This window comes from Abrus precatorius, unplaced genomic scaffold (genome assembly GCF_003935025.1).
Source record: "Abrus precatorius isolate BTA unplaced genomic scaffold, Abrus_2018 Scaffold6, whole genome shotgun sequence".
NCBI lineage: Eukaryota > Viridiplantae > Streptophyta > Magnoliopsida > Fabales > Fabaceae > Abrus > Abrus precatorius.
This window is the reverse complement of record NW_020874406.1, coordinates 17,698,754-17,721,369: the sequence shown is the minus strand read 5'-3', so window position 1 is coordinate 17,721,369 and position 22,616 is coordinate 17,698,754. Positions and strand designations below refer to the sequence as shown.

At 30.1% G+C, this 22,616-nt stretch overlaps 2 protein-coding genes across 2 annotated transcripts; one reads left to right on the top strand and one right to left on the bottom strand.

Annotated features, from left to right (window-relative positions):
• Positions 1 to 831: 831 nt before the first annotated feature.
• On the top strand, positions 832 to 6,799 carry LOC113868655 (transmembrane and coiled-coil domain-containing protein 4-like). The gene is made up of 15 exons (XM_027504442.1): positions 832 to 1,217; positions 1,381 to 1,462; positions 1,753 to 2,253; positions 2,567 to 2,735; positions 2,838 to 2,990; positions 3,699 to 3,796; positions 3,981 to 4,072; positions 4,323 to 4,393; positions 4,484 to 4,619; positions 5,104 to 5,163; positions 5,249 to 5,331; positions 5,555 to 5,631; positions 5,735 to 5,805; positions 6,224 to 6,281; positions 6,439 to 6,799. Exons 1-15 carry the CDS (start codon positions 1,003 to 1,005, stop codon positions 6,568 to 6,570), a joined length of 1,998 nt encoding a protein of 665 aa, XP_027360243.1. The 5' UTR covers positions 832 to 1,002; the 3' UTR covers positions 6,571 to 6,799.
• Positions 6,800 to 10,271: 3,472 nt separating this feature from the next.
• LOC113869092 (cytochrome P450 84A1) lies at positions 10,272 to 13,581 on the bottom strand. Its single transcript, XM_027505235.1, has 2 exons — positions 12,500 to 13,581; positions 10,272 to 11,613 (listed from the first exon to the last, which is right to left on the bottom strand). The coding sequence occupies exons 1-2, from the start codon at positions 13,406 to 13,408 to the stop codon at positions 10,990 to 10,992; spliced, it is 1,533 nt and encodes a 510-aa protein (XP_027361036.1). The 5' UTR covers positions 13,409 to 13,581; the 3' UTR covers positions 10,272 to 10,989.
• Positions 13,582 to 22,616: the final 9,035 nt, after the last annotated feature.

Below are 22,616 nucleotides of genomic sequence, written 5' to 3'. Positions count from 1 at the left end.
GTGATCGTGAGAACTAGGACGATAATTATAATTAAAAAAATTAAATAATTAAATTATTATTAAAATATTCATTTTAAATAGTTATGTTTAATTTATTTTTTATGAAGTAATGTAACTTTTTTAAATTTGTTGGATACATATTTGATATTCTAAATTTTAATGTATTTTACAAAATTATAATTAATGTAATAATTTATTTCTAATTCATATCAAAACAATTTTTAAAAAATCAAATTATTCTGAGTTTTATGCTTGAAAAGGACTTAAATTTGAACTTCCATTTTACATAACCGATTATTCTAAATTTTTATAATTCAACCCATTCTACTGTCAAAAGTCAAAAACTTAAAAGGGAAAAAAAGTTAGCATAAATAATAAAATAAGTTTTATTAACTTCTATTGTATTTAATTCAATGAAAACAATAAAATAAGATATCATTCAATACTATTTCTCTCTATTTATTGTATCATACAAATTTAAATATAGCTTTAGATTACTTTTTTTACTATTTCGTGTATTGTCAGATACAAATATTCTTGATTGCTTCATTCTTTAAGTCTCTTTAGTCGAGAGTGTCAAATGAATAATAACGCAATCAATAACGTGAGTGTTGATAATCGAAGAGACAATAGAAGAAAAAAGTTTCATAAATTGAATATGATCTTTCAAGAAATCCTTTCTAAATCACAGGTATGATACATATAATTATTTTTCTTGCAATAAATGGATAGAGATAGATAAAAAGGAGGAGAAAAAGATCCGAGAGTTCAAGAACAGTCACCACCGGTGTGGCATAAACACGCGTTAAAAAAATAATCCAAGACCCAAAATAAAATAAGAGGAAAAATGAATGCACTAAATTGCTCAACACATTTGTGAAGAAAACGCAGAAAATTCAAAGCCAACCGCGTCAGAAAACAAAACAGAAAAACATCCTTTAAGAAGTGATCTAGAGAATTCAGTGATCAGAGAACATTCGCGTGGGTTTGAGGGTGAGAGTGATGGCGGAGACGTCGCATCTGACGGAGACACAGCGGTACGCAGCCGGGGCGTTGTTTGGACTGGCAGTGCATCAGGCCCAACTTCACCAGACCCACCCTCTGGGCCTGTCAAGGGATGACTTCCCTTCTGAAAGTAGTTCCGGCACTCTTGCAGTTTCCGAAGATTCCACCCTTTGGGTCCATCAACATTCCGGTTTGCTCCACCCCGTTTTCAAGTATGTCTTATTGCTTTTCAACTACAAAACCATCATCATCATACTCATAAGCAAGATAATTCTTAATTTTAAAACTACAAGTGCTTCTTTGATATTACTAATAATAATATACCAGTTTATTTGAGTGATTTCAGTGTTATGCTTATTGTGTGTCTCTGAGCAGGTACTTAGATATTGATTCTGCCGCATGGTCTGGGATTGAGGAAACTGCTGGCTCTTCTTCAGCTACGCGACACGTGGGGCCAGTACGTTACATGTTCATGTACTTTCTCATGTTTTGTTGCATCTATATTCCGAGCATGCATTACCTTGCTCAATGTTGAGTTTTCCTTTTCTTCCCTACATCGTTTATTCATTTGGTCAATGGTTTTTCTTTGTTTATGCATGTGTACTTTATGGCATGTGCCATGTCATGCATGCCTAACTCTGGATTCTAAATGCATGACATGGGTTGTTACTCATTTATCTTTTTATGTGATATGCTTTTTTTTTTTTCAAATACATCACTTAAGTAGAATATATGTGAATGTCACAGTTCTTGAGACTATTATCAGAAGAATTTGGTGATGAGTGTTCCCAAAGGCTAGATCAAGAACTTGCTTTGTCAGAAGCTGTTGATGCTATGGTGCTTAGCCTGGAAAAGAATTCAGAGTCTTCCAGGTCTAAAAGAGAGAAGTTACGCCAATATGAGCATCAATGTCGTCAAAAGTTTGCAACTGCTGACGTTCAACAAAATTCTGAGAAGGTTGATATGCATTTAGAAACTCAGGAGGAGCCAGATTCTCCTTTCCTTGACTGTCAAGATGCACATCAGGGATCTATTGATAGTAATATTGTTGAGAGTCCAATTGAAGAGGTAATGAAGCTCAGCTATCCAAGGAAAGTGACAGTGCTCTATGAACTTCTCTCTGCTTGTCTGTCAGATTTAGGTGAAAATAACAAGAAATCTAGACGGAGGAGAAAGGGCTATGATGCTCGACATCGTGTCGCACTACGGCTGCTGACAACTTGGCTTGATATCAAATGGGCTAAAATGGTTGGTAAAATGAATGATTTAATTGGTAACTAACGTGATTGGGAAACAACCTTTTACAAATTGAGGTGATTGTGAGATATGAGTGTAATAGTTTTTTACTGTTTATACTGTGTTCAAAAAGACATGTCAAGAACTAATCCTTACTCTGGTGAACATTGTGTATACAACTTTACATTCCCCTGCAATTTTTGAGTTTTATTCAGCCTAATTTTACATGGGTATGTGATAATAGGCTTTGCGTTCTTTATTAAAAATAAGAGTCCCTTTTATTGGTTTCATATCATCTAGTGATGGAGATGAATCTATTTTACAGGAGGCCATCGAGACGATAGTTGCTAGTTCTGCAATGGCTTTCATTAAAGAGCAAGAGTTAAATAATGAAGAAACTCAAGCAAAAGAAAGCAAGTGGGCTAAATGGAAGCGGGGTGGTATCATTGGGGCTGCAGCCTTAACTGGGGGAACTTTGATGGCTGTTACTGGTGGTATGAATACCTTAACATGTTTTCTGTGTTCTGGAATTATAATTTCAAATTGAGTTAATTTCCTTGTGGATTTGACTGTTAATGTTTTTACAAATTAAACAGGATTAGCTGCCCCTGCAATTGCTGCAGGACTTGGTGCTTTGGCTCCAACTTTGGGCACTCTGATCCCCATAATTGGAGCAGGTGGATTTGCCGCAGCTGCTAGTGCTGCTGGAACTGTCGCTGGTTCTGTTGCTGTTGCTGCATCATTTGGAGGTATATATTTCCCTATATGTGATTGGATTTTAATATTTTACAAGAGTCTTCTCATGATATACCATTATGTCTTCAATTTACATAGAAATTAACCAGTCTTTTGTGAATTACCAGTATGGTTTAAGAATACTATCAGGATCACCAAGTCATTATTCCTATGCTTACGTGTCTTAGAGGTTTTAGGGTTTTGGATTGGTCCTCAATGAGGTGGTTTTTATGCTACATTACTGCTCAACTTATATTTTTTTATGCTGCAGTTTATCAATTAGCATGCTTACAGTGATTGCTTTATAGCTTTGTTGAATCCATGTAACCAAAACACCCAGTAGAAAAAGGCTTGGTTGTTTGCTTGGATGAAATAAGTTAGATAACTGTCAGTCAAGTTGCAAAGGGAACTCTTTGTATTGCCTCCTGAAGGATTTATAAAGGTTATACGGGAATTTATCTTTAATTTTTGAATAGTCTGAAGTAGTTAACAGGCCCGTCAATGTTGGCTATATCCTATTCTTATCCTGAGAGAGTACATTTAGGCTTAGCCTTCAATTTATAATATTCCTTTGTAGTTCAAGCTAGTTTTTATCTGTTATTGGGACTCATTTATGATCTATAGGTTAGTTGACTCTCCTTTTTCAGTTATTTCCTGTCTCTGTTACTGTTGGTGATGCTCCTTTTTAAGATGATGAAAATTATTTCACCTTATTTTACAAGCTGCTGGAGCTGGACTGACTGGAAGCAAAATGGCTAGGAGAGTTGGGGACGTTGATGAGTTTGAATTCAAAGCTATAGGAGAAAACCATAACCAAGGAGTAAGTTTTTATTGATTTCATATTTAAACTTTCTGGTGACTATTTCTTTCTTGAGTTGTGATCTGTGTGTCAGGGGAGCATGCACATGTGTGAACTTTGTGTAACCTTTCTCATATTATCTAACACTAATATTGTGCTTTGTTTAGCATTTCAAATTAGATTCTTATTTGGATTTTGCTTGTAGAGGCTTGGGGTTGAGATCGTGGTCTCTGGATTTGTCTTTGATGAGGATGACTTTATAATGCCCTGGGAAGGACAGAATGACAACTTGGAGAGGTACATATATTTGACATTTTCTTTCTCCTAAATTACTTGCATTTGGTTATAGGAAAAAATAGTTTTTACAATTGTGAATATTATTATTGAATATGATTTTCATTAGCCAAGGACAACATGTTAATGCAAAATTACATATAAAATTATAATCACCTAATTTCCTTCAGTTTCTCTTCATTTAAGAAATTGCAATGTTTAATTATGGTCTTGCTACACAAATGAAATTTTATATGGCCTTGCCAAAAGTTAGGTATGCGCTGAAGTGGGAGTCCAAGAATCTAATTTCCCTGAGCACTGCAATTCAGGATTGGCTTACTTCAAGTAATTAGTTTGGGTTTCAGGCTGCTAGTATTTTTGTATAGTATATTTAAGTAGAGACGTATACGATGTCAATATTCTGTGGTTTTATAGGAATTGCAACGGAGCTGATGAAGCAAGGGGCAATGATGACTGTGTTGAGTGCACTTTTAACTGCTTTGGCTTGGCCAGCTGCATTACTTGCAGCAACTGATTTCATAGACAGCACATGGACAATTGCTATCGACAGGTTTACGTTTGTTTTTGTTACTCAACAGCACACAGGCAATTCAAGGGTTTCACTTGTTTTTGTTGGATAGTACATAGCGATGCAATTGATTGTTAACAGACATTAATAGTGTTTCATAAACTTGAAAAACTGTCATGGAAGTTGGCAACAGCACGAGGCTTATTTGAATTAATTTCATTTTGTGAGGAACATGCCTAGCACATATCATTTGTGCTATTCCTAGCCTACAGGTTTTAAGGCTTCATCATCTTCCATGTGGAAATGAAATCTTGCATTTGCTTTTGTGTTTGTTAAATACCTTCATGTAGTGGGTATGCTCTGGGATGTTGAGGTGCTTTGGCATGCTAAGGATGTCATCTGTTTTTGTTTCTCTTTTTTTTAAGGAGTGATGTTTTCAATAATGATCGTCTCAATGAAAAAATTGTTAGTTTTCATTCTTAGTTTACAATTAATCCTGCTTATCTAAGGTAATTTCACTTTTCAGGTCAGACAAGGCAGGAAAGTTGCTTGCTGAAGTATTATTAGTTGGATTGCAGGGAAATAGGTGTTTGCTTATTCTGAAGTTTCTTCTAAGTATTTATAGCTCCTATAAGTTGTGGAATCTGCAATATTTAACCTATGCGTTTCAGGCCTGTGACACTTGTTGGTTACTCACTTGGGGCAAGAGTTATTTTCAAGTGTCTGGAGTTTTTGGCTGAAACAGAAAACAGCTGTATGTATTTCCACTTTTTTTTGTCATGCGATAGGTTATCTTTCTCTCCTTGGGGATCTTTTGATCTTATAGACTATATCTAGGATAAGCTTTTTCCTATTTTAAACTTTTCAACTCTGGTTACAAGTACATATGATTTCGTACTGTTGGGACTCATGTTTAACTGTAAAATAAGATGTTTGTTTCTCATTGATTTTGAGGTGCTTCTTCTGTTCATTGGCAGCTGAACTGGTAGAAAGAGTTGTCCTTCTTGGAGCACCCATTGCAATCAAGGGTGAGAATTGGGAAGCTGCTAGAAAGGTGGAAGGGGATTTAATTTTTCTCTTAGCTGTACCTACTTGATCTCACATGTATGATGGAAAATAGTTTTTATTAATTTTTATGAGATCCTGGTATTCTGTAGATGGTAGCAGGAAGATTTATAAATGCTTATTCAAGGAATGACTGGATGCTTGGAGTTGCTTTCCGCGCCAGGTAAAATGAAAAATGAAAGAAGGGCATGGAGTTTGTTTTGAGGATTCTCACCACATAAATCTATGGACTAAATATGTTTTATATGTAGTTTTGTACATGAAGTATTAAGTTATGGCATTTGATCCTGCAATAGCAGACTACTACATTCCATATTTTTATTTACTTGTCTCATCTATTGATCTGGACCCATAAACTTCTCGTGATTGTGGTCAATTTTTGCACCATTCGATTTTCGTGAGAGACTGATTATATATTCCATTGGGAGAGAGAAACAGGTGGTAGTTGTTTTTACTGATTAAGAGCATGCTTAGGAAGTTTAATAGAGATTTTTTAATTTTACACACACACACAAAAAAAAAAAATTAATCGTAATTTTTATGAGACAGAAAGTAGAAATTAATCTATTAATATTGTGCAGTCTACTTTCTCAAGGGTTAGCCGGAATCCAACCAGTCGATATTCCAGGGATCCAAAATGTTAGTTTTTTTTTTTCTCTGTCCTCTTGGCTGCTCATGACTATTTTTTCATTTTGGGTACAAATGCAAGTTGCTATTTTAACTTGTAAACTAGTGGTAGCATTTGTCATTCATTGGATTCCGATGTTTTACTTAAAATGGTTCCTTGGATTTGCAGGTTGACGTAACAGATCACATTGAAGGCCATTCTTCGTATCTGTGGGCTACCCAACATGTCTTAGATCAACTTGAATTAGATACGTATTATCCTGTTTATAACAGCATTCTTTGCAAAGGTGATGCCTCCTAATTATTCTTTGGTAAATATGTGAACAATTTCCCGGTGCCCATGCGAAGCTGATAGTATTCTCCTCAACTTTCCAAAGAAATGTAAACTACTATATGCTATTCTCATCAAAATGCTTGGATTGAATTCACGTCTTCCCTTGATATGGACTACTATATAGCCTGCTAACCAGGGAGCAAACATCTATCATTAAAACCAAAATTTGTAAGACAATAATGAGAAAAAAAAAAACGTTGTTAGTAATTGTACTGTTTTGCTGAAGTCAGTTATCTACATTTTTGTTGTCCTTATTAAATAACAGTACAATAGTTATTGTTGAAGTTGTCAAAAATTTGTAAGTTGATGATATATTAAATGAATTTAATTTTAATACACTATCAATATAAAATATATATATATACTGTCAATTAATTAAAATTATTTTAAATGACTTGTAAAGAAATTGTTACAAATGTCAGCAAATTTAATTTATATGGCAATATATAAAATAATATTTTGTAAAATTGAAATTAAATTTTAAAAAATATTATAAAAATTATAAATAAAATTAGATACTCAAGAGAAGTCATGAACTTAATGAGAATAAGAATAACTTTTTTGAAAAGTTGTTATTCAAAAATGATAATTAAAAGGTATGTTATGGTAGAAATGGATTGTCTCATTCCTCATCATAGCAAGTGAGATAGGTGTGAGAAAGAAAAGATAAAAAGAAAAAAAAATGCAATGATGATGTGATAGAAAAGAAAAATGATTACAGGGGATATTGAACAAAAACGAATCCCAAAAACTCAGAATTAGGAATCTTCTTAGAAATTGTAGGTGCACATCTAACGAGAGCACGGAAGCACACTGGATTATATATATTTTTAAAAGAGTCTCGTTAACTTCAGTTTTAATCTTTTAAAATTAAGAATAAATAATTAATAATAATAAATTTTTATTAAAAAATATTTATTATATTTTTATAATTTTAATATAATAACTGCGTATTTTTTTATAAAAAATTTTTATTTGTAAATACTTAAATTTGATTTTTATATACTGGGTTAAGAAAACCCTTTTTAAAATTATTTCAATGGATGCCATTGTCATTCTGATAAAAGCTTTGTGAGTATGATTTGGATTTTTCCCACAGCTCTTCAACTGAACAAGAATACCCACTCGCCTCAATTATATTAATGATCTCTCATTGATATATATTGACTTAAATATGTTTTTTATGCCCACATTTTAATGAATTTTTAGTTTTAATTTTTTTAAAGTAAAATTATAAAAAATAAGACTAAAATAAATTTTTTTATCAATGATTAAAAATATATTTAAGCTTCTTATATATTTCCTTCTTCTCAGCCACATATATGACCCTTCAACATAAGCAATAAGCATACAGTGAGCTTAATGCCCGGGACATGCAGATTACCTTCAGTCTGTGTGATGCATTGCAATAAACATCGTTTTTGAGATGGTGGACGACATTATAAGTGTCCATCCATAAACGACCTTGTTTTGGGACCACGAGCTGGTCTTCTATGTGTCTGTCTAGCTAGTAAATTAAAAACTAGGGTTGTCCTCTTTGAGATGACATTATTGTCTCGTTTTGAGTTAATGGTTATCAAATTTCTTTTTGGTTACCATGGTGATCAAATCTTCTTTATGCAATTTATACATGGAGGCACTTATTTTATTTTTGGTATTTCTAGGACGTGGATATAAGAAAAATCAATAAATGAAAGATAAAAATAAATGTATATAATAATATCACATAACATTTCACAACTCAACTAATAGAATTAATTTTTTTTCCATTGTTTTTCTTATATTTCTTCCCTTAACTCTACTGAGGTTAGAAAAAAAATGAAAAAAAAAATTCACAATAATTTAATTGTAATTTTATTTTTCATTTTATGTCAAATTATGTTGTGTAAAATATTACTTTTCTATTGTGAAAATAAGTAATTTTTCAATTTTATTTATTAAAAATAATTTTTTTCTCATCCGATTTAATTCAGATTCGATCCGAGTCACAAAATTAGATGTTATAAATGATTCTACCACTAAATATTTTTTTCATACACAAAGATTCAAACGTAAGATTTAAAGAATATTAAATCGTTTGTCACTCAGACCAATTTCCGTCGATAGATATATATTTATTATTTAATACATAATTCACCAATTTAATCATGTATGCATACTTTTAAAATATAGTATAAATATATATATAACTATTTTTATTAAATTTTTATCAACACCTTTTTTTATAAATAAAACTAGAAATATATAACATAGACATGTATCAGGTTCTATGACTTAAGCTACTTAATCAATGTTTAGATTAACCTGTGCAGACTTTTACTGATTAAACCTTTGTAATTTAATTTGTCCATGTTATAATTAAGATATTTGCAATTACATGATTGCGGCCCAGTTATGTGCTTACTCGTGCATTATTAATGAGATATAGTTATTTATGGACAAATATATTTATTGCTTCATTCGTGATTTTAACACTTTTTCATTTCTCCTTTAACTCGTCCCTTCTATATATTGTAGTAACAATCTTTCTATCTGGGGTGAGCAGTGAGAAGAGAAGATAGGAAAAATAGAAGAGAGAGAAGGACAAAGTAAGAGATGTAATGGATGTTGTGATAAAAAAAAGAAAAGAGAGAGAGAGATAGAAAGAAAGAATAAAGAATAAAAAATGAATGTAAGAGAAAATAACTATCACATTTCTAAATCATTAAATTTCAAGCTAAAGCAATTTCATAAAGGGGGTGCAAGAGTTAAGACAAGGGACAATGTAAGAGATTGGCATTTCTATTAACTTGGGAAGGTGAATAAAATAAGCGTCAATGCCACCCCCACCACAAATTAAATATATGCTAAATGATTTTATAAACAAAAAATATATTTTATTTTAAATTCTTTAACGAGTTTCCTAACATTTGTCAACAACTTTACACCTTAACAAGACACATATTAACAAATGATTGCATGTTGATTGAACTCATTGAGATCTACTTAATGTCTGAAAACAACGAGGGTTCGCGCTGACCAACAAGCATTGAGCAAAAGGAATGCTAAAATTTCTTCTTTCAAACGCAAAACGCAAAATAGTCAAACAAACTGACCTTAAATACAAGCATAGTCAGTGTTGGCATTGCAAAGTAGACAAAGTAGTTGAACGTCGTAAAGCTTTGCAACCCCGGTGGATCTCCTCAATTGACTAGCTTTTATGAATACAAAAGAAGGGCCCAGCGAAGGAGACACGAATGGAAGGTCTCTTTTACTGTTTACATTTTGATATTGAATTTGATTAATACAAAACAAAGAAAGGCCTCAGGTTCCCTTCAACTCTCACCTGAACACTCCACCCCAGCCTCCGTTCTTCATTTTGTTTCTCTTAGATGCTATTAAATGTATGCTTTGAAATACTTTTCCACGTTACATCATCTTTAATCAATTCACATGTAATATATATATATTATGTATTTTCGTATACACAACAAGTCACGCCACTTTTCCCTTCCGGATAACACGGTATATCTAAATACATAATTTGAAGATAAGTTCGAAAAACTTGTCCATATCATGCTCATAAAAGTGGACTCACATAGCCACCCTTAAGCTTACAATTTAACATTTTTCGCCCTAGATTTGTTCTTATACCCAAAAAAAAAGAAAAAAAATTCATCAAAACATGCATGTAGAAAGGTCCTTTTCATTAGGAGCAGCATTGATTAGTAAGCATTCTTACTTCCTTAGGCACGGGTGCCAAAATCACCGCATTGCCATTTTCAAACTCAATCAGGGAAACAAAACCATTGAAACATCATCATATAATATTAGGACTATTCAACCCCACGATGACAACGTTGTGTATTCTTTAGCTTCCCCTTTTATAGCTAGATTTTCATTTCACACACCAAAGTCACCACCAACTTCATTTGCACTTCTTTCCCTCTAGAATCCGCTTACTTAGAAAACAATACTACCACGACAAAATAAATACGTGATTTGATGTCAAATCCTCATGACAATAATAAATTCCCCATATACAACACTTTCATTCACCATCCTTGAAGTCAAAAATAACTTAATTTGCCACAATATTTGTAATGCCATCATAGTCACTCTACTCTAATTGTCGATTCACTTTTATTTCACTATATATGAGAACCAAAACGGAAGTGCGCAAAAAGGGAAAAAAATATACATCAACTGACATAACTGTTTGGGCACTAAAAAGCTCACATCAAGATTTTTTTTCAAGCAGAGAGAACTAAATACTCCCACATTTTTATTGCATGCTTTACTTTTTCCTTATATTATTTATGTTTATGTATAATTGGGGGATAAAAAGAAAATACAAAAAGAAAAAGAAAAAGGATTCAATTGTAATTTTATTTTATTTTTTGTTTTCTAATAGAGAGGGCACACCACGCGCTTGGTTGGCACGGCAACGAGTCGGGTCGCCATTGGAGCGGTGAGTCCGAACACGTCACCCATGTCCATCTCACTGGGTTTCATCCCATCGGGTAACTCCCACGTGAAGCAATGAAGGAGGTGAGCCACCGCCAACTCAAGCGCGTAAAGACCAAGCTGCATCCCGGGGCAGGACCTACGACCCGACCCGAATGGAATGAACTCAAAGTTGCTCCCCTTGAAGTCGGGCACACCCGGTTTGAGGAACCGGGACGGCTTGAAGGTTTCGGGTTCCTCCCAGCTATTCTTGTCCCTCCCAATGGCCCACGCGTTGATCATCACGCGCGCCTTCTTCGGGACGAAGTAACCGGAGACCGTCGCATCCTCCGCCGTCTCGTGGAGGAGGAGTGGGATGGGTGGGTGGAGGCGTAGCGTCTCTTTGAGGGCACATTTGAGGTAAGTGAGTTTCTCGAAATCGGACTCTTCGACCCGACGGTCGAGGCCGACTACTTCTGCTAACTCTTGTTGGACCCTCTTTTGATCTTCTGGGCTTCTCATAAGTTCTGCCATGGCCCACTCGATCGCTGACGCCACCGTTTCCGTCCCTCCAAACATCACGTCCTGTATCAATTAACGTACGTCATCGTCACCAATATCAATTCCTTTTGCACTTATCTTTCGCAACAAAAATCTACTTATTCAAATTAAGAAACATGGACGGAGAAATGGCACCTACCCAAACCCACTAAGAACTAATTGGGATGGTCACTGCATGTTTGCTGGCTTATGTTTCCAAATCTTATATTCTCAAACTTATCTACTTCATCTGTTCCTCTTCAGTTAGCCAATAAGAATAATATCTATGATAAATTTTCGTTTAATTAAATACTTTTTTATCAGCATAAGTTATCATAATTGGTTTAGGGACATTTTTTTAATGGTAATTATTTAAATAATTTATGTTTTTAAAATAATTCAACTCAGTTTAATAAGTAAAGAAAATTAATCACGTAAGTGTTTTTAAAATATCTGAATTTTCAGTGGAATGTGCTTATATAATTAAAAAATTCTTAAATAGAAAAGTTCAAACTTAGAAATTTACATCAAGTTTTGACAAATTAAAACTTTACGGAAAAAGATATAACACGGCTGACATATATATATATATATATATATATATATATAATAAGTATTTCATGTAATACATACTAAATAAACTTTTCAATAAACATTTATGAAAAAAATATCTACATCTTAATGTTTCCAAAGAAAATCATTTAACTTCTGTATTCATCTATAGACTTAGCCGAGTTTATGTATAATTATTTTTTTATAGTGGACACCTATATAATCATTGAAATATTTAACGGGTGTTGTATTTGTGTGCTTCGGTGGTTTGCGACAGAAGCGGTGCTCATGATCAAGTAGTCAAATATATGCCTAAACGTTTCACAAATCAATTTAAGGTGGTTGATAAGATATAATATATTTGAAAATGAACCCATACCATAATGATAGCTTTGATATTATCCTTAGTAAGTTTGATGGAATTCTGCAGATCATCGGATTCATTATTCAACGTAGCCTCTTCGCTGTAGAAAGCCAACAACTCATCCACCATGTCCCTTTCTTCATAACCCTCACCACCCCTCTTCTCCACATGTTCATCGATGATTTTGTCTATGAAACTATCCAGTGCACGACGCGCCTTAGCGAGCCTAGCGTTCAACCCTTGGGGGTCAACGCACCCAAGGTAAGGTATAAAGTCAGCGATGTTAAAAGCTCCAAACAACTTGGAAAACTCTTGCAATATCCCAATGAACTCGTCTTGTCCTTCTTGCGAGCTCGACCCAAAAGCCGCACGATAGATTATGTTCTTCGTGAGGTTAAACACTAGTTCCCCGATGTTCAGGCCCTTCCCGGTGTTGGCCGCGACGGTGCGTACGGCGGCGTCGACTTCGTCTCTCACAGATTGCCATGACTCAGCACGCTTGCGGCTGAAGAGCTTCATGACGCAGAGTTTTCGCATCTGGCGCCAAAAAGGGCCATAGTGAGCGAAAGCCATGTCAGCACGGTCGTAAGTGAGGTAGCTAATGGCTATGGTGGCTGGTCGGTTAGAGAAGATGTTGTCTTGGGCTTGGAGAACTTGACGAGCCGCGTCTGGGTCTGAGATTGCGACCATATGTAGGAACCCCATGCGAAGGTGGAATACGCCACCGTATTGTTTTGCAAGGTTAGCGAGACCTCGATGGGTTAACTGGTCCATCATTAGCATGTTCCCGATTATGGGTAACCCTTTCGGGCCTGGTGGATATGGTGGTCTTCTACGAATACGAGATGCTAAATCCATGAGAAGTATTAGAGGGATGATGGCTAAGATGGCCATGTGGAAGGGTTCAAGTTCGAGGTTCGACATGGTTTTCAGATTTTCGAAACCAATCCCTGTCTGAGTTTTTGTTTATTTTTTGCTTGATGTGTGTAAAAAGATATAGGTGGATTCTTTTTATTAGGGAAGAATGAATGAATGTGCACGTAGGGTGCTATGGTTGGGATTTGAAAGGATCGCGCAACTCCAAGTGTTGTTGCTAAGCTGAGGGGTATGTGACGGGGGTTTATATATACACGCTTTTCGTGTAGACCTTTGCAGATATTTAAGTGTGGACGCTCTTACCAGTACAAGAAAGACAGCATATGTGAAAGTATACGTTTTATTCTTACAATAATCTCAATAGATAAAGAGGGAAAAAATGAACGCAATACCAATGAAAGTTACCTAGCTAGGGATTTCCATCGTTGACATAGATACAATGTTTGCTTTTAGGATTAAAATTTTATTTGATAAATAATATTAATTAAATATTGTTTAAAGAAAGACCCATTTATCTGATTATAAATTTATTTTTATAAAGTTTAGATAAAAATTATTTTAAAGAGAAATTTTATATAAGTTTATAATAAATTAATAAAATTAATTTAGAAGGCTTTATCCTAAAATATAGTTTAGATCTACATAAATATCAAAAATGATCTTGAAATTAATTATCTAAAATTTGTAAATTTTATTGACGACAAAAACAAATAGATTACAGTATTGATATTGTTTCTTTTAGAAAAAAAATATTTAAACCATTTTTTCTTATTGAAAAGACATTATTGCTATTATTTTAATTAAAAATATTATGCTTTAATATGTTAATTATGTACAAATGAGAAAAAAAAAATATGTATAGATATGATTAAATTTATAGTTTATTTAATATTTCTTATTGATTAAATAAATCTTCAAATAATAATTAATATTTTATGATAGTAAAAATGTACATTTGGCTGATTTCTCATTCAAGTTATTCTGTCGGAAGGACCGATCAAAAGCACTGTAGGACCAACCCCGGGAAAGCGAAAAGCCTTGCCTTTTCATTTACACTTATCAACTTAAAAAACACATCGCACCGCCGTGCTTGTATTCACTTCTCTTAATTGAATCACGACCAGAAGGGAATCGTAACGGAGGTTGATAGGCTAAGGTTTTGAATTCAAGTCTCTCCGTATATAAAAAAATTTTAATAATAAATTTATCTACCATATTTAGGGTTGAATTTAGATTAAATCAAATAAAAAAAAAGGTAATTGTATTAATTTGACGTTAAGGACACAATCTACCAAATTTTATATAGGTTTGAGAAACGAGTAATAAGACAAAATAGAGGAGTTGATAAAGGACGAAAAATAAACATTTAGGGTGCAAGTGGGTCATGATCTTTGCAAAGAATACAGACGCTGCATCAAATTAATGGTGGGCGCAGGCTTTGCCCTCGGATAGATAGGTTAGAGGTACATCATATAGAGTTCAAGTTTAAAAGATGGTTTAAAGTAAAAAATTTACTTAAAAAAAATTATAGCTCTTTCAATTTACTGTTAAAAAAAATATAAATTTTTTTTTTAATTTTTTGTACCTGTCGATTTTTTTACTTTTATAAACTTAAAATTAATTTAAAAATTTTATTAGTTTTAACATTAAAATTCATGAAAAATTTTAATTTTAATTAAAATTTATCTAAAATCATTAATGTCATAATAACGGTTGAATAATTTTTTAATTTTATTAATCGATAAAAATTTTTAAAAAAATATTGATATTGTTGTTATCATTAATAATTTTATATCTTAAAATATTTATAAAATCTATTTTTTATGATTTTTTGTATTTTTGTAGTTGTTTATAACATAAAAGTTGTTTGAATAAAAAAAATATTTTAATAAAATTATTAATATATATTTTTATTTTATTTATTATATTTTATATATTTTTTTAAAAGATTCTAATATTCTATTTTGCTTGAGTTGTCAACAAAAATCCAGAACACTCTGCAAATATGTTTTAGCCTAAAATTTCTTTTATGAGTATTATATTTAAAAAGCTATACTAATAAAAAAATATGTAACAAGTTATAATATATATTATTATATATAATTAATCATTAAACAAATTATCACTTTAACCTATATCTAAGTATTATTAGTTAAAAGTGTTTTTTGGGCCCTTAAAAATTTTGTAAGGTACACATAATTTACCATCAGGGAAATTCTTCTTGTAGTATTTTCTTTGCTGAGACAAGTGACTTTGCAGTTGGTAAGGGAATGTTCATTTTCCGCTTTTAACGTCTTTGCTTCAAAAACATATTATGCTGTCCTACCCCACTGCTTTACAGTGCCTTTCTTTTTATTATTATTATTACAAAGTTACAAATATACGTCTAATTATTATTTTTTATCTCTTTCTTTTCAATAAAATCATAACATACTCAGTTATATTGTTTTTATTTAGACTTTTTAAAATATTTTTATAATTTTTTATCTTACTGTAAAAAAAATTTAAAAATAAAATAAATTAAATTACACTTATATCTTATATTATTTAATATTTTTTATTAAATAATTTAATCATAAAATGAATTGTTATATAAAATTTTTTAATCACATTAAATTATATATACAAAATTTAATACAAATCATATATGTAATATATAATTATAGGATATGTTTATGCAATGTTTATGCAAAGTAGTTAAGTTATAAGTATTTGGTATGTATGTGTAGGAAAGATTAATTATTTTATATGAAAATATATACATTTTACCGTTTGAAATTTTTTCTATAAATTCTTGTCACGTGATCAAATACAGAAACTGACACAGAAATGCTAAACCAATGCCATTCGATCAAAACTTTCTCTGTCTCTCTCATGATATTATCATATGAAAATTTTACCACAAAAAGTTCATTCTCGTATTTTAAAAAGTTTATATTTGGTCCTATTAAATATTTTATTTTAACCACCTATAAATAAGAAAATAGATCTGATTATTTTAAAATAAATAATTTATTTCAGAGAGAAAAAATAAAACATTTAAACTGTTAATAAAAATTTTGACAAATTTACAAATTTTAAGCAATTATATGCCATATCAAACATTAATATTTTTCATCAATCAATGTGATTTATTTATTTTCCCTCCTCGTTCTCAAAGCGAGATAGTTTTTTATTAAAAAAAATTCTCCTGTGACGTATAGCTTCGTCTATAGAAATTATAAATAATATTTATATAATTCAAAAACTTTAAAATTAATTATTTTTTAATGTTGTTTCATATTTTAAAATTTATTCTTTTTATCTAAATTAAATAGTTTCTTCTTTCTATAAACTATAATTATTATTTATTTATCTAATTTCTTGTGACAAATTTTGAAGGATAAAAAATTATTTAAAAAAATTGTTTCTAAACATGAATTATATTTAATGCACTCTTCCTTAAAAAATGCAACAAGTTATTCGTTATTTTTTAATTTTGAGTTTAATTTTTTAAAATTATTTATTATATTTTTATGGTCTTGATTAATTTTTATTTAATATGTATACTTTTAAATTTAATTATGTATATTTTCTTCATAATTTAAACATTATTAATCACACATAGAGAGAAAATTTTAAAAATATTCATACAATGTCTTATTCTTTCTTTTTTTTTTTAACCATACATGTGTGTGGGGGGCACTTGCCTAAACTTTAGTGCAGCTAAAAAAAACTAACTGTTTAGCTGGATAAACCATAACTGAAATGTTTAAAATATAAGATATATTGCAAGAAGAAGCTGTATAAAGTCATATACAATATGTTGAAAATGGATGTTTTCCCTTTTAAAATAATTACACAAATGATTTTACCCATCTAATAAGGAAAATATTAATGTTGGACAAATCGAAGAGAAAGATCTACTAGAGGAATGAAACCGTCAGAATTTGCTGAACTCGAGCAAACACTCTAGTTCCATTGTCGGCCAATTAGACCTGTACTTGTACAGACAGTTGATCATATATTTCCCATGTCTCTAATTCTACTTGATTTCTTGGAACGGAAACTCAAGACATTTCAGTATCCACTCTTTTTCTTTTCCTTTTTATTTCTTTACACAAAATTTCGGTACTAATAAGAATTTACTAATACACCCATTTTTAATATTAACTTTTACTATATAAATTATTAAAATAAAACTGATTTTAATTAAAAAAAAATCATATATATATATATATATATATATATATATAACCTAAATTTTATTGTATTTTTTTTCCAATTTTGTATATATCTATGTATTCATGTTAGGAGGTTTTGAGTTTTCCTCTTCGTTTGGAGCTTAGCAGATAAATAAATAAATAGAATTTTTTTTACTTGTTGACTAATTGTATATACAAATTCACTTTTATATATATTTACTTTTTTATCTTTTTTTCCTTTTTGTCTATCACATTATTACTCTCATTTTTTTAATCTTTTTTTTTTTCACTTAAACAACAGCTCATTTTAGGAGTGGAAATATATATATATATATATATATATATATATATATATATATATATCTGTTTGTAGAATTATAATTTATCGGTGTTAAATTTAAACATTTATATTATTTAAGAATTTTTTATAGAATATAAATTAACTAAGATAACTATTAAATTTTTTATAATTATATATATCAAATTTTACATAATTTAAATATTTATAAATATATTATTTACTTTAAAAATTATTTATATTTTAAAGATATATGTTTTTATAAAATTAATTTACTTGATAATAAATTTCAAACCAATAATTATATTATTGAACTTTTCATTGTATTCAAGTTTCAGTCCAGTGTCTATGTTTTGAAAAATGTGATTTATGAAGTTTTAAAGACAGGTTGAACCTTGTGATCATCCAGCAGCATTGAAAGCTGATAGATTTGATGTCGGACCTTATTTCAATCGATCTATATTTATGTATTTATGGTGTCGCTCTCTGTTGTTACATCAAAACCATTGAAGGTTTTGTTTTACCATTTAATATTTAATATATATTTTCTTTAGAACTTTATTTCTAGTTTTTCATTTTATGGTTGCCGAGTTTTCTACCTTAGCATCAAAGTCATTAATACGGGTTACCCATACTTCTGCCATGATTATTGCTTCCATAACCACTGCAACTCCTACAAATTGAAATCTGTGATCAGCACTCACTCAATTGCAATTGCAGACATTATTTATTGCGTGTTTTAGCATCACCGTAGCGTCGTTTTCTTTGATGAAAGCAACATTTTGTTAGATTTCTGTTCCCTCAAAGCCTTTATGGAATGATATAGTATTTACCCACTTGCTAATAATGCATATTACATTACAAGTATGTAATAATAATAATAATAATAATAATAATAAAAATAACTACGATTTTGATGAGAAAGAAGGCACATTTTGAGTGCAAAAACTCAGACATCTTGTCGTTTAGAATAGCAAGGAAAATCTCAGGGAAAAGAAAAGAAAAGTAATATTCATTTTGTATAAATATATAGTAATAAAATTTATATATAAATTAATAGTAAAGACTATTAATTATATATAATTTGTTTGAAAAAATACATTCTCTTTCTTTTTGTTCGGAAAGTCGTCTGGCACACATTGCCTTGAGAAAGCATCATTGGATATTGATGGGAGTGTTTTATTTCATCACCAGAAATTCTGAAAACAACTTAGGCTAGTTCGGTGGACCCACTGGATGACCTGGAACAATAATAAATCACCACGTCAGTTTGCAATTGGCGTAAGGACATCAACGGCAGCAACGTCAATCCCCAACAGGCATGGGACCGCATTTTTAAATTGAGTGCAAGTAAAGCAGACATGACTCAATGTTAGCAGTCAAAATCCAAAACTGCACGCAGTCAAATTTTCTATCATTCAAAAAGTTGTTTTTTATTTTTATTTACTTTATTTATTATAATATATTAACTTATTTTATTACTTAATTATACAATATCTAAATTACATTATCCTATGTTTTTGTTAACTAAATATAAATTTAACTTTAATAACTACTTTGTAATTTTTAAGTTAGAAAATTACTTTTTTGTGAAAAGAAATTTTTTAACTCTCAACCTGCTATGAAAAAAAATATTGTGTTGTTAGAAATGATCTCAAAATAAAGTTTTGGTTAGACTTATTCTTGGTACCAAGTATTTGGCTGTTGATAGATTTTTTTTTAATTTGCATTTTTTTTTATAATTACTGGGATTGAAATAAAAATAATCCTCATGTTTCGAATCAAATTAAAAATATGATTACAAATTTTATTCCTCTTAATTTATTTGCTGGCCCTAATGTAGCTAGGTAGTATTCTGCTTCTAATGATAAATTTTTATTATAGATAATCTATGATATTATTGTTGCAAATGATATTATGCACAATTCTAATTCTGAATTTGAATTGTTTCATCTGGGTTGAAAATGAAAGGACCCTAACATTTTTTTTTTTAAATGACTCACGATAAATTGTTAATTGATGAAAAAATAAATAATAGGAGATTCATATGGACAATGATGAATGCACTATTATAATGAAAGATCTAAAAATGTTATGTATGTGATTAGGTATTGTTTTGTTGTTTTGTTGTTTTTTATATTTGAGCTGAAATTATTTCAGAACATAATTGATCTTCTCTTTTTAGTCTTGGTATATCTAGTTAGTTATGCTTTAATCTTAATATAAAAAAACTTTGAGTGACATAGGTTACTAAGACATTTATTTTGGAGCTGCTATTTGTTTAATATGAAATGATAGAAATGATTGAGTTTTTAACATTAGATCCCATAATTATGAAAATAAGAGTTTATAATATTGTCTTAAAAAAATAGATAAAATAATTTGTAATTTTACTTCATTGAAAAATCATAAAAAATATATTAAAAATTTATAAACATAAATAACAACCGTCAAACTCCATTCAAGTTGTATTTTTTTTTTTAAAAATTATACGAATGTTTTTGAAAATAGAAAATGTGATAATCATTCTCTTTTTTCCAACAAAATAAAAAATATATTTAAGATATAAAATATAAATTTTTAAGGAACTAAAAGTTTAATTATTTTTATTTTCAATCAACGTAAACTAATTGAAAGTTGGATCTGGAATAGCACAGCTTACAGGCTGGCACCGACGCACAGGTAGCCACGTAGGACTTCTTCCATACATGCAGTCTGAGTTTTGGTCCTTCATTTGTTGAAGTAAACAGCTTTTATCTATGTCATTAACTAACTTTGCTTAAAAGTAATATTTGACTTCACTTTTATCTTAAAAGTCATATTTAAGTTAAATTTAAAAAACCTGTCATCTTAAGTAAAGAAAAATATATAATGATAAAAATAATAACAAACATGTAATAAATGAAAACAAATAAAGATAGATAAATAAAATAAAAATGAGCATACAAATAGAGAAGTGAAAACTTTATTTATAAATTTAATGAGTTGTTTTTTAATCTGAAGATCTCTTATTTTACTTAATTTTACCGTGAAGACTTTTATTTCGGCTTACTATAAAAGTTGAATCATATAATTCGTATAATACTTATTATAACAATTCTTTGGACATATATATATATTTATCTTTCTTTATCGTGTTAATTATTTTATCTCACACTTCTCTTTTTTTATCATCAAAATAATGATATAAATACAAGATTCTAAAAGCTTTTTACACGACTCATGCACATGACTCCCTAATCACATTTCCTTTTGCAAATCCAATTGGTGAGAGCTTCACTCATTGAGTAAATAATCGTTTTAATTATTGAAATTATAAATATCATTTGCTTTAATTTTATAAAAAAATACATTTTTAACTTTTTTGTTAGCATTAAAGACTAAAATAAGATAAATTTTACAAAAATTTATAAAATAAACAATTAGAAATTATTTTTGATTAAAAAATATTAATCTTAATTTTTAAAACTGAATTTAAACAAATAGTATTAGTCAAATTTATTAAAAAATATTTATTATATATTTATATCTTTAACTTACTATATATATATATATATATATATATATTCTTAATAACAATTATCTTTAATGCTTAAAGTTAAGCTTAAAAATTAAGAATATCAAAATTCTTGATAATATTAAAGACTATAATAAATATAATTTTTACAATCCTAAAATTTAAAGTAATAGTTTATTCATTATTTATTATTCGCGCCCGCCCACACTTTCCGGATCCTTCAATGGTGCCTCACCGCGGACAACCTACCCAAAAATGTGGTGCTCTGTACTGTTTCAATTTGAATACTTATTTGTGTAACATAAAAATATAATTTTATAAATTTTAAAACCGTTTAGTCAATTTTAAAATGTTGGAATAAATAAAATTGATTCCAACAACATAAAAAATATGTCTTTTAAATTTTATTTTTATAAAGTGGAGTTTCAAATGGGTACTCGGCAAGTCTTCAATCTTGATTACTATATCTTTTAGATTAATATAAATGAATATGGTAGTACGAGATTTTATATAAACATTTTTTAAAATTTTGATTTTTTGGTGAGTTTACAATATATATATTTTTTGTGAGTAACTATTGATTTTAAGACTTTAATTTTTCTTAAATAATCGTTTGAATTTCCAATATTTTAAATTAAAATATAGCATGGGTGCATACAACCGTATAGGAAAAGAATGACGGAGATAAATATTGATTATATGTATAAATAATGTTATCTATAGAATTTGAAGGGCTCTTCACGTTCTCTTTGAATTTCCAATATTTAAAACAAAATAAAAAAAGAGATAAAATGTTTATTTTCTTTTGTTAAAAATCTAATATATTTATTTTCTCACCGGCACATTCCACCGTCCTTTTATCCAAACAAGTGACCAAGTTTTCAACTCCCATTTTTGCAATCAACGGTCATAGATCAAAGTACAATTGTCACCACCATCACACCGAGCTTCTTCAAAATAGTAAAATCTTAGTTCAATTGGTTATTACAAAACCTTTTTTTAGTTCCTTTTATTTATTTATTTTTCATAATTTCGCGTTTTCAAGAAAGAAGGAAACTAAGAAAAAAGTCAAATGAAGTTATGTTGATAGACAAAATATCATAAATCACTTGTAATTGACTGGTGCAAATTTTAATTGGTGCCTCACAGACGTGGAAAGTCCAAATTTTGTTTACCCTTGTAACAGTCACTTTCAAATCTCTTTTATCAACCCCAAACTCTAGATTTGGTTCACCAGTTATGCATTTAAACATTAAA